The 13791-nt window shown below is 43.5% G+C and overlaps 1 protein-coding gene across 1 annotated transcript; it reads right to left on the bottom strand.

Moving 5' to 3' along the window:
• Positions 1–2250: 2250 nt before the first annotated feature.
• Positions 2251–6327, bottom strand: LOC121596173 (zinc finger protein Noc). Its single transcript, XM_041920881.1, has 2 exons — positions 5348–6327; positions 2251–5241 (listed from the first exon to the last, which is right to left on the bottom strand). Exons 1-2 carry the CDS (start codon positions 5432–5434, stop codon positions 3607–3609), a joined length of 1722 nt encoding a protein of 573 aa, XP_041776815.1. The 5' UTR covers positions 5435–6327; the 3' UTR covers positions 2251–3606.
• Positions 6328–13791: the final 7464 nt, after the last annotated feature.

A 13791-nucleotide genomic window follows, 5' to 3' on the forward strand; every position in this document is an offset into this window, starting at 1 on the left:
AGACACAACACAACTGTGGAGAGCGCGCTAAGGCAAGGAAACGAAAGAGTACGCATTATAATGCAGCGAAAGAAAAACGTACAACATCGTGCGGTAATATCAAGAGGTAAGCAAAATGGGGCGAAAACTCTACTGCAAGGGTCCCCTTCTTGATTCGATCTTACTCTGCGTTGCTAGCCCATTCCCTGGAGCAGCTTTGGATCGCTGTTTCCGGCAAGTGGGCCCCGTAAGGGGCACTTCCTCATATCACCTCCTGTGACGCACATTTAGCAGACAGCGCACGATGGAGCGCAGCGAGAAAAATAACGACTGTATAATCGAAGATAATTACAGATAAATTTCAGTTTTCGCCTGCCACAGGACAGACGAGAATGCCAACGCTGAGGAGTGTTGTATTGTCGGCTTCGACCGACTATCGCCATCATTCTGCTCACGCCATTCTTTTTTGCGCTGCTATTTACCTTCTCGTTTCATCGTTTTGCAGGCTATAACTTCATCTCGGGATCGGGGCCCGCGCGCTGCTTGTCATGAGTGATTAATGGTTTTGAGAAGTATCTTTTTCCGTGGGCCCTTCAGTGCCGTTTTTTGTTTTTGCTGTTGTGTTGGTTCTTTCTTCCCCCTGTTGAATCCAGCCAGCTCGTTTGCTCCTTCCCTAATGCTTCATCATACTGTTGCCTGGGTTTGTTAGCTCTGAGCAATAAAACTGAGAAAAAAATGCTGTTAAAATTGCAAAGCACGCCGCACAAATAGGCCGACCGATGTGTCTGTCTGTGCGTGTACACGATTCGGCACAACGGCTTTGATACTCGTAATCGCTGAACAGACAGACAAGACCGAGGCAACCCGAACCATCGTGGCAGCCGGAGCTGCTCTACTGTGCGCGCTCTCTTCGTGCCAATCTTGTTTGTCGGCCTGGCAACGTGCGAGAGAAAAGCTTCCTACAATGCACAAAAACAGACCCGGGCTAACCGTGGGCAGAAATACCCTCCGTACGGAGCAGAAGGGCGCCTTTAGCAGACTGGGGAAGGTGGCTGGAAGACTGAAAAGCTGAAAATTTATTAGTTCAACCTCGTTGCTTCGGTTTAGTAGAGCTTAGCCCTGTTATTTCCCCCGTCATTTGTACAGTGATGGGCAAAAGTGTGCCTATAGCTTTTTTTCTTTTCTTACAATAAAATATTCTATCATATACTGTCCTTTCCCTTACTGCCGATTTGCATGTGGGAAATATAAAAAAATGCATTCTTAAACTGATGGACGATAAATGATAGACAAATAGTAGCGCTCACAGTTTGTCAATCACTGTCCCCCACCCTCCACCGTCTCTTTCGTCCAGAGAACAGTGTTGAGAGAGACACCCCACTACACTAAGTGGGGAAACAAATGTGCAAAACAGCCGTGCAGGAGAACCACACCACACTGTACCAATCATGATGAGATCTGTTCTCCCGTGCCGAGATACATCCAAATACAAAACACAATGAGCACAGTACAAATGTTTCGCTCAAACGAGAGTGGAATTTATTCCGACAAACACGACAAACAACGCGGCGTCACTGTCGACCACCACCAACACCACCGTACGAACAAAGCGGACGGAATCCCCTATCGTGGATGAGAGGTTGCTCCCCTTTGACCCACCTCTTCTTGATGCACACACACACACAACTATACACATACACAGACATCGCGTTTGCTTCCAACGATGCTACAACCAACACTGCCAAACGAATCAGCTCCGACGGCCATTCATTTCTGGGGTGCTTCTGGGGTGCTAATTGAAAGGCTTGGTAATTAACTAATAAATAACGAAACATGATATCATTTTAAAATCATTCGTCCGTGCCATTTTCACGTTTCCGTTTCTTCTCCATCCCGTCGTATTTGTTTCCCCTTCGTTGTGCTTCTTCTTTCATCTGAAATCGTAATTTAGCGGCTTCTTTTTTTTTTTTCTTTCTTTAGCTCGAGCACATCTCAAAGCATTTTTATGGTCATCGTGCCCGTTCTTGTCTTTCTCCCTTCTTCCCCACATTCCGACGGGGTACGTGAATTCGTTTCCATTAGCAACATCATCCGGTTAACTGGTTACGATGGGATTTCGGATTGTTCAAGAAATAACGTGTCAAGAAAATCGGTGGTTTGTAATTAATAGAGGATGTGGCGTTTCCTTTTATTTTAATTTTTTTTCCTTTTTCCTTTTAGATTTATTACAGGTTCATAAATTCAATATTTTTCTCTTACAAACGAGCTTACTTCCTTCGTTTTCTTTCCCCACTTTATCGTATCTGTGGGCAGCTCGTTGCGTTACGAGTTTTGTTTCCTTGATATTTACAATTTTAACGCACAATTCGTACCTTTTGCTTCTTCTCCTATCACTAATACCCATTTGCTTTCGATCTTGCTTCTTCTTGCTCTCTGTTTTGTTTCAATTTTACAAGTTTATTTTCATCGTTTCATTGCATTAATCATTCGAGAATGCCGCTGTTATTTAGTGGCCCTATGCAAACCACACATGAATTTCTAATCCAAACTGATTTCCTGCGAAGGCATTTAATGAAAACGACACGTTGTAGCACGGGGCTAATACGGCAATAATAAATAGTATCCGTCAATATAGTTTTATGCACGCCGCTATCTTGGCCTTCCCTTTTAAACAATTGAAACAATTTTGAAACAAGCAATTACAGTCTGATCTTATTGAGGTCCTGAAGTGGTGTGAAAAGTTCCCCAAAATGCTAGTCGTGAGGTATACGAAACAATGTTTCTTGACGTTCATAAAATAAGAGATAACACAAACAAAACGCTTAGCTTTCTTATCAACGTTTTTATGGTGGTAGGATGAAACGAATATTGCCATTCCCGTCATTACATGCTGAATTCTAACAAGTATTGAATCCTAATAATCTCGAATTCATCGTCAAGGCGATTCATCATCTTGCGTTTGAAACAGGATAGCACTTTTTTCATTTCAGATACATAACTACATCTATCAAGCCTCGCTTTGAACTCGTATTAATTTCATTGCTCGCATATCAAAGAGGGATTTTGAAATGTTTATACATCTATCTGACTGGTAAGAGCTGTTGGGAAACGAACAAAATCCATTGAACGATTTTAACGTATTTTGCACGTGAATGACTGTGAAATGCATTCAAACTTGCAGCAAGATATGAGATATGAGCACATGTGCAGTACGTAAACTTTGATCTGTGTATGACTTATGTTATGACTATCCTGCTGTCAGGTGAAACGCACTGTACCTCGAACGTCCATGTTTGATTGAAATGACCTTCCACTTGTACGGGTGAATTATAACAGCACTTCGGCTTTATGCAATGTGTTACTTTATACTCCTTTCTCGCAATTCTCACATCTCGTTCGAAGAATAATCTTAATATCACAGTTGATAGAACAAACACGATTGGACACCTTCGGTTTCTGTTGTTGTTGTAGTTGCAGTAGTGGTTGCTGTATGCTTTGCTCACACTCTCATTTGCGTTTATGGGCCTCTTTTGTAGTAATCCGGCATGATAGGGTTCTTGTATATACACGCTACACTGTCAACCGCTAAACAAACGCACAACGAGACACATTCACTTCTGGCACTCCCTACTGATGTACCGCCGCTCCCATCCGCTGTCCATACAGCGCTGCCGCGTATGGTGAGTAGTACTGTCCGAAAGCGGCCGCCGGATTGAAGGCAGCCGCAGCAGCTGCTGCCGCCGCACTGTACGGAGAACCGGGCATAGCAGTAGGAATGCCACTGGGCTTTACATACGGATGATAACGTGCCGCCGACAGTGGACTAAGCGGCGGATTCGGGTAGCCTCGATGATGATGATGTAGCGACGACGGCGGGAAAATGCCGCTCAGCGGCATCAGCTGCTGCTGCAATGCCAAAACTGCCGGATCGGACAGGTTAGCGGTGTGTGTGCGGAGATGAGACAACAGTTCATCGGTAGTATTGAACCGTTTGCCACAGTACGAGTCTCCGACAACCCAGTTGCACATGTACGGACGACTAGCGGCACCGGCACTACCAGGCGGTTGCGTACCACCTGAGTTAACGGCAGCGGCGGCCGCGGCAGCTGCAGCGGCGGCTGCGGCGGCCGAAGATGCTGGAGGATAGCCCGGATAGCCGGCAGGTGGCATTGAGCTCAGAGCCATGGCCATGTACTTCTGATGATCGCACTGGGTACAACCCGCAGGACACTGGCTGCCCATCATCATCTGATGGTTGTGGGCCGAAAACTGACATCCAGTGCAGTACGGATCCTTGCAGATCGGTACTAGCGTTTCACCACCGGATGGAGTTTTGACCCGCGTGTAACTGAGGTACGGATTGGCACCGGCGGCACTCGCTGCTGCAGCCGCGGCTGCTGCCCCCGAGTAACCAGCTGCTGCCAACATGGCCGCATGATGATGAGTAAACGCTCCGGCGAACGGTGGCCTGAAGGCAGGATTCGTGTGGTCGATTCCCGACGGGCTGGGAAGACCAGCCGCACCCATACCGTACGGACTAGCCTTATAAGCAGCTGAGGGCGGCATAGTACCCGGATGCATCATTGAAGCCGACGGGCTACTGGAAGGCCCCGAGCCGCCTCCCACACTATTGCCACTCACTTTGTCGCGATCACTCGGCATGCCGACGGAAGAAGCTCGGCGGTTGGCTTCTGGCGTACTACACTTGTTGCCACTATGCTCACCACCATTGCTTTCCGTACTCTTGACACTACCACTACCACCACCACGCCCAGACATAGGCGACTCGGCACTTCCGCGTGGAGACAGGGAACGGCCCTCCTTGCGCATTCCATCACTGTGATTATTATTATTGATTTGGCTCACACTGTTGTTGTTCAACACGTCACTTCCACTGCTCATCTTCGACGAAGGACGATCGTCAAGCGAGGACGATTTGCTAAGGTTCACTTTCGTTGTTAGCACATTCATCTCGTACGGCTTGAAGGCAAGCTTGATCTCCGGCGATGCGTCCGACTTGTCCGTCTTTACCGACGGTGATCGGGACGCAGACGAATTCGATGTCGGGTCCACCTGAGACGAAGCCGAAGAATTGCTGCCGGAGGACGATGTGCTGCTCGTACTGGAGCTGTTGGATGACGATGACTTCTTGTTCTTTTCCGATGGTGAAACAAGAGATTTAACAGTTATATTGCCCGGATCGGCACCGATCTGGCTGCAGGTTTGGGCCAGCAACGCCAACGGACTTTTCTTCGCATCCAACTGTAATGAGGAAAGAGGAAAAAATATGAATTAAAATAACCAATGATTTATTTGCATTTCAAACACTTTGATTTTGCTTTTATCGATAGATGAATTTAAAACTTACCGTGGTCGGAAGCGGAGAAAGATAGTCCGGTTGAAGGTATTGATTATTTCCAACTTGCAACATTGTGGTGCCTTCTAGTATCACCATTTGGGCGTTCTTTGGCGGAAATGAAATGCGTTGCAGTGAGTGATACGTTGAATTACACTACACGCCGTATACACTTGTTGTATTTTTTAATATCTGTTGATTTGTTTTTTTTTTTAACACTAGTAAATGCTTCCCAACGTCCCGTCGGTTGATTAGTTTTGTTGGTCTAGCCTTTTCTTGTTCAACACTTGTCAATTCAATAGAAGAAACTCACAAATTCCTTCGCAACACACTGATTCATTTGCACACTGTAACAATCACATGGGAGATCTTGAGTGATCATATTTGTGACAGGGCATATACCCGCATACACAGAGACACTTAATGGCGCGCTATCAAATAGTGCAGTGATGTACACAACTTTTCAATAATCGCTGTTTTACAGTCACACTACACCGTTTTCAATAAAAATCGTATAAGATGCAATAAAATAATCATACTCGTCTTGTTCACGTTTAACACATCGCTCAACTAGACCATAAGTAGAACTGGACCACACTACCAACGTTTATCGATAGCAATGATCGATGGGCGCGTTTTCAATAACAAATTTATGTTGGCGCTTGTTGTTTACTCAATCAATCACCATTCAGGCACCAATCAACACTTTGAAACGGAATTGTTGTGGCCTTTGCCTGATTCACACTCTACCCACCTTGCTACGGGCCACAGCACTGCTCACACGTGTCGCACGGTACGTTGCTTGCGTATCAACACACATGCGTTTGATCGTATTCCAAAGTGTAATCGTTTCCACACACAATATTGGTAATCCACAGCAGGCGCGGTATCGGTAACCGTAGCGGAATTTGACGCGAGGACGACTACGTTCACTGTCGAACCATGTTGTTTCGCTGACAAAGTTAGACTCATTCTCAGAAGCCGTTGCGAGCTGCTATGAACCACAGCTGAGAGCCAGACGAATTTTCATGATGGATTCCGTGTGATGAATAACCCCGTTCGACCAATCACAACGCTCGATTTCGATATCACGCACACTCTTACGCGTGTTCGCTTGCGTTAAATTCTCTCACGCTCTCACGGTATCTCTCTCCTCTCCGAGAGAGCGGTAGAGCCGTCACGCACACCACCATACACGCTTCGGTTCGGCCATGGCTGGCGCTGCTGCCAGAGCAATAAAGAGAATCTTTTTGAAACGCATCCAAATAGCACCACAGGAGGGGAACTACGCGGGAGAGCAAACGGAAGATGTACAACCCATGAAAAGTAAACAAAAGTGAGCAATATTCCGAGAAAACCACTTAACACGTCAAGCATAAATTTGAACAAAGCCCAAACGAAGCCGCACACACCAAACAGACCCGACTCGGCACAAACACAATTGCACCCAGGCGGAAACGACGGTGATGATGCTCGCTGGCTCGTTATGTGCGTACTTTGTTCACACCCGGGGTGCTCGAGCAAGGGAAAAAACTAACACGGCCACCTCGAAACGTACCCCTTGATGTGTCGTTTTGTGGCTCGTTTATTGTTATTATTATTTTTGCCTCTTTCACGACCCCCGCGAGCAGCGGTACCACCCAGAAGCAGCATCTGGGGCTGTGAAGCGGATGCTGTGTAAACTCATACTAGTGAATTCACTGTTGACTTTGATTTGACGAACGCATGCACCCCGTGATCTACGGCAAATTGACAGATTTCGCGACGATTTGTTGCACGTTGCAGTTTGTCCTCTCCGGGTTGGGAACTCTAGTCGGTGGCTTCAAAAAGACAGCTAACAGCCAAACTTAGACGCACTTCTATCCTCTACGCGTTGCGTGCCCAGTTTGATCGACACGCAAACCATATTTGAGCTCGATGCTCGGCGTATGGAACGTATACGTTTTGCATTCTTCTTCAACCGTGTCTTATAATTGTATCGACAACGTATCATTACTTGGCGTGGTTGCTATTTATTGTGAAGCCCAGCGAGCAATTTGCTTCTCATATAAACCCTTCTTATAATAATGGAATCTGCATGATACGCTATATTATTACAGTACTACAACAATTATACTCATTTATGTAGTGCGTATAAAATACACACGGGAGCACACCTTTATTATCCATCTATTCAGTATTTAGCATGGCAGTAATGATCAGTACGATTGCGATCAATCTGCATGTTATTCTAATAATTACTCATATTTACATTACATTTATATTACATTTATTACCCCGTTCGTTATGAGAGGACGAGAACAAAAATATTTATGTTTGTTTCGGACTTGTTCTTACTAAAACAACAAAATCTCTTTTTTAAGTATAAAATGACCACTACATTTTTGTAAATAAGAAAAAAGCATTACTTAATGATAATCGTTATTATTTTACTGATTTATTTTTATGGAATTATTTATCAGTTATTATGACCATCATAAATATACAAACACTGCATTTATTTCATTATGTTAATAATTTATATTATTTTATTAATCAAGCTTTACTTTCTCTATATCTCCATCTTGACGTAAGCGATATAAGCGGAGTTGTTAGAAGTTATTCCCATTCACCTTAAACGTGAATGGTACAATCAATTTACTACCCTGCGCGAAACACAGTTGTCTCAATTTGCATCAACACAACCATCGCGCTGCTGTCTTCAACAGTGACGTTCTTTCGGCTTCAATTAATTGTGCTGCTTATTCGAGCATCGTTCGGCGTCATTTACTAGCTGTCAATTATTTGCTAAATTTCATCTCCTCACATCGCGCTGGTAAAAACGAAGGAATAGCCGCCACGTCGAACGGCAAGGATCATGAGACTGATGATCGCACCTCTTCACAACGAAACGCCCACCCGCTCATCAGATCAGGCATGACCGGAGCCGGCGACCACCGCTACGACGCTTTACGACAAGCCCGTGCGATCTTGAGTGACTACTTCTACTCGTTCTAGCGTCTTGTTTGTGCCCTTTTCCGTCTGATTGCTGTGTGTCCTTCCATTGCCACTCCGGCCAGACCACTTATAAAAGAAGAGGAAACCGCCCAGTTCTGCCCCTGCCGCTAAAGACCTCGCTGATACCTTAACCAAGCTCGCTGTAGACGCATGGATGAAAGATTACATGCCCAGAGAGAATGAAATGCTGCAGATTGGAGTGGAAAATAACACGATTCTGACAGCAAAATTACACTCGATTCCGACAGTCGGACATGCAGCTCAGATTGCGATAGATTGGGTTGAGGGTCTTTATGCCGGTTAGTTGATTTTTTCTGCCTTTGCTATTTTCTTTGCTTTCCACTTTGCTTCGGTCCTCTTGGTGTTGAACGCGGTGCACAAGGGTGCCTTTTTCTTGGCAGCCGATGCTTTCCGCTAACAGTTTACACGCAACGAAGAGGAACAGCATAGACAGCGACTCCTTTCTCATGGGTTTGGGTAATGGAAAAATGATGAGAACACTTGAGAAAACAACACAAAAAAGAACCGTCGTTTCATTGTATGGACCAATTCAAATTGAGCCAAGGTGACGGAAGCTCACTGTTTTACTCAAATTAACACCACCGGCTTATGAAAGGATCCATTAATCTTCCATTTCGTTTTGTTGGTTACGTTACATTTTAATCAACAATTTGAGGTATCTATGGCCAGATGATTGAATTGTTGATTTACTTTACCAAATAAGTAGAACAGGATTGTCTAAGTTTTCGATTTTTAAATGATCTTGTTTGAAATGAAACAAAAGGTTTATACAAACCATCACTATAGCTTATTATATTTAAATTTTATTTTATTCTGAGATATCATGCATCCCGACATTGAACGGAACCAAATACCACGCTTTCTCCCTCATCAACTCGATGTGCTCACCCATGAAGGTGTACAATTATGTCCATTTTGTGATCTTTTGGTATCATTTGAGAAGAACACAACGATATAATTAAATCGCTGTGCTGGGCTGAGGGTGGCAACGGTCCATAATTATTTTCCATTCAGCACTCAGACAGTACTTCCTTTCCACACCCAATTTATGAAACGGGCCGCCAAACACCATTCTCTTGATTATGAGAACTAGCCACTGCTAGCACGTTCGTCTTTCATTCACCAATGCAGGCACCAAGGAGTGTACCAAGGGCGGTCCTGTGAAGAGGTCCTCGAGGAAACACCACCGGTTTTCCGTCTACCAACGCGTGTTTAATGTTGCTTTTCGGCTTTGCCCTTGGCCCCTGTACCGTGGATTGAAAATGTTCGTTTGGCATTTCTTTCGCACCACCCATTTGGGTAGCGTTGGACCGCCCGTAGTGTAATTATATTTTCTTTCCAATCGAAAAGCGCTGCAAGAGGCACTCGATAGAGATCCAAAATCTAAGAAACAATATTTATTCTGCACTTCTAATGTAGCTGCCGATTGCTGCTGTCGTGTTTGCGCAAAGAATACACAGACACACATATTTACCAAGATTAAAGAAGCATTCATAAATGCACTCGTTTTAGTGTGCGCTATGATTTCACACTATAGGGCATATGTTTTATTATTTAATATTATGATGCATATATCACATGTTGCTCAAAGTAATTTCATAGATGAAAATAATTCACATCCAGTATTATGTCAGCAGTATACTTTATATCATACACATAAGAGTAGCTATATGTATAAAATCAAACCGCAAATTCATTTATATCACATCTACTAACATCTAACCATAACGAATCGGCAAACTAAATATTTATTGTACGACTAAACCACAAGAAGATTTTTTTAGATAAATTAACCTAGGGAATCTAAGGAACGATCTAGAAATAGTAAAATAGAAAAATAGCTACAGTCTGAACTCATTGGTTGAACTTCGATTTCCTGTCAAGCATTGAATATGTGCGTTTTAGTTAACAAGTTATTTTCCGTACCAAAACTTCCTGATTTTCTTCTGGGAAAGCATTGATATTTTCAGAAACCGGGTTTCCCATATCAACGCATGATTTTTAATGGAACTGTTAGCGAACTAGCGAGCGTTTAATTAAATAGCATACCAATTACTGAATTCTGACTGTAGTTCTATTTATTAGACAGACTTATCTCATTTCTTTTCTCTTTTTTCATTTATTTATCAACAGATTGATTTCAACTCGCATAAAATAATAGTAAAAATCAATAAAATCAAAGTATAATAAACGCTCAAACGGGACTGACAGCGTGAGGGCAACAATCAAAACAAAAAACGTTATCTTCTTCACTATTGCTTTCTTTGCAGCAGCAGTGGAATCCACTGTTTCATCATGTTTGTTAAAAAGGTAAATTTAGAAACGCTTACATCTCTTACCTTGGTGCTGCAAAGTATGGTATGTATAGGACCTCCATTCTCTCTAAAGTCCCGACCAATAAACAAAATCCAAACTCTTTAATACGTCTCGTCGTAAAGCAGAAAACCACTCTCATATAGTGGTCATATTTTATTTGCTTGTCGCTGCCGGGGTAATTATTTTATAAATTAATGTCACTCGTGCCAACATCTTAGGATCTCTAGCGTGTCGAGCGGTGACGGGGCGAGCGAACTGGCAGAGGGAAAAGGAAGGTTGCTACGTTAAGCAAAAGAGACCATAAATCTAGCGAACTGTGTTTGAGTGCGGTGAAGAACAACAGCATCGCACCCACGACAGAGGGCGTAATCGCGCTAGTAATGTGCGCCAGTTTTCATGGTCCAAAATGGCGATAAAAGAAATTGCACCACGTCCATGGCAACGGCAATGGGAGCAATAATAACGATTATATTAAGCAAAGCTGCAGTGACGGCAGTAGAAATTGTCTTATACTGATCATTAAACTGACTGAGAGTGAGATATCATTTAGGAAAATTAAATGCCAGATATGAGCACCGCACGGGGAACGGAAACCAATAGCCGTGTGGCCGGAACACAAACCCAGCCGGTTTCGTACTACCATGCGCGGTGCGGAGGGTGTGAGCTAAAGCTACTCATTTTTCATCAGGTTTACTCGCTCTGGCTTCGTAACGAGGGTGAGATAATGGCGCACCGTTGGAAACGGATGAAGTTGTGTAGAGTTGAATTTATTGTTATGATCAGTTAACATGGTGCTCACTTACTCACATGCCTGCTTACTGGCTTCTTTTACCTTCGGCATCTACAGCCCCTACAGTCATCGCGCACCTAAGGTACAGACTGCAGGAACAGCAAACGAGCGGTGGTGTGTGACATTAAATGGATTTTTTCCCCCGCTGCTTCGCCACGACACGAAAACAATTTACTTTATGCGGTTTTATGGCGGCATCGAGCGTACCATGTTTATATATGGTTTAGCTTGTGTAACATTAATCAACCCATAAACAGAGTCTGCGTTTCGCGCTTACCAGTAGAACCGGAGCGTCAGAGTCTACAAAGTTTTGGAATGAAATTATTTTCCATATTCAGCCACTAGACCCTTACGATAAGACGTCGGTCCTTTCTTGTGTGATTGGTTGGATGTGACGAATGGAATTACCATTCAAACGAACCTATGTTTGTATGCTTTTAATATATTTGATCATCTCAATCAGTTTGAACCATCATTGAAATATGTAGAGCAAAGTGTTGGCAATATCCAGATTCAGACAGTATAAATTAAATTAACAAATACGAAGAAAGTATTTGCGCACCAAAATTGGTCAAAATGAATAATCGAATAAATAAACTCGTTAAAAAATATGCACCCGAATTGAATGTTCGTTTATTTAAAAAATAAATGCTATTATTTCAAATATATTTTTGGAGTAAACTGTTTTCACGAGTTTCAATTAAAAAATAATTTTTCAAATGCCGTTAAAGTGCAAAGATCGCCAGTCTAGATGTATTAATCAGGGTAACGGCCTTTCCACATTTGAACGCCAATTTGTAGCTCCAAGAAAGAAGGAGATTGAAATTGTTTGAAAAATGGTCGGCCGTCTGTATGAAAAAGCATGTGATTTATTTATTAACTCATGGTCGCTCAAATGGCACAGCACAATCCCAGTCGGTGTAGCAGTGCCTAAACAAAACACAGCGCCAACAAAAACTGCAGTGCTAATGTATAGATGTCATACTCACACACTTATACACGCCCATCGAGGCCACAAAATCACGATAAATTGCCATGTGGCGTGCCATGATTCCAAGCCAGATACGACAGCCAGTAGCAGCAGCAGAAGCATAGTGATGTGAAACGCTACCTCAAGATTTATCGAGCACACGCACAGGTCCGTCGGCGGGTAGGTAGGAAAGCTAGCTGTCTGTCTGAACTGTCATCGGCATCTTGAGTTTAGAGGGTTTTGTCGAGTGTTTGACCGACCCGACTCCACCACGACAGCTATGGGCCGCGACGAATACGGCAAGTAAAGCAGTAAAGCAGTGCGACCCATAATTGATCACCACTGCCGTAGTAGTGCATAACGAACATTTAGTCACGCGACGACTCAACACTCCACGGCCAATCTTCCACTACTACCACCTTCCAGTCGTACATTTAAAGCTGTTGGGTTGAAACTTAAACGCGACGGCGGTAACGCCGCAATGGGTACGCGGCCGCCGACTGATCGCGGTGATGCATTACCAAGCATCACCATTACGAACTCATTAACTAACATGTCATTTCACTTCGTTAATGCACCTTATCGCTTCGCGCGAGACCGCTGAAACTGTCAGCAAATTTCACAGCCCTAGACGCATAAATTTATGAATTGAACATCCGGTCCCACTTCGTCATTATCATAAGGCAGCGTGATGGTGTGCAGCGTTCGGTGCGCAGTTGTCGCGCATCGTGTCGACTACAGTTCAAGCGTGCTGTGCGGCATGCATATGGTTTATGACGCTCATCCATCAGCTACACTTGCATTTGTTTTCGTTGTTCCCTCGTTCGACGGGTAGGATACTATAGTGATTCCGTGGAATATGATAGGAGCCTAGAGGAATTACAAGCAACTATCATCATTAACCATCCAACATTTTTAATACATTTTTGTTTATAAATCTAGTTAACAAAATGTTTTGTTATAGTTTTTTTTTGTTTAAGGAACTAACTGAAAATCATTCCTTTTGATCATATTGTTTAAAATAGGATGATGTAATTTAACAAATGCTCACTTGTTTAGTGGGCGATTACGTGGTATTTTCGTAGCTTGCAAGACTTAACATCATGCCCGTCCTGGGCTCAAGCCTCATATGGACCGTCCCTCCGTAGCAAGGATTGACGAAGCGGCTGCGTGGTACTGAAGAAGTTTCAAAAGCCTGTTCAGGTCGGCATGTCTGGGTAGGACTTTACGCCAACGAGAAAAACTTTTTTAGAAATTGAAGTAAATGGCTAAACAAATTAAAGCATTTAATTTTCAGCCCGTGAGTGAAGGAGCAGCCTGTCATTCTGAATTGACATTTCATTTTTGTTTTTTGTTTTTTTG

Source organism: Anopheles merus, chromosome 3R, assembly GCF_017562075.2.
Source record: "Anopheles merus strain MAF chromosome 3R, AmerM5.1, whole genome shotgun sequence".
Taxonomy (NCBI): Eukaryota; Metazoa; Arthropoda; class Insecta; order Diptera; family Culicidae; genus Anopheles; species Anopheles merus.

Coding starts and splice junctions, on each gene's coding strand:
- LOC121596173 (XM_041920881.1), bottom strand. CDS start 5,434: ATGGTGATACTAGAAGGCACCACAATGTTGCAAGTTGGAAATAATCAA. Junction 5,242..5,347: donor TTTCTCCGCTTCCGACCACG/GTAAGTTTTAAA, acceptor TCCTCATTACAG/TTGGATGCGAAGAAAAGTCC.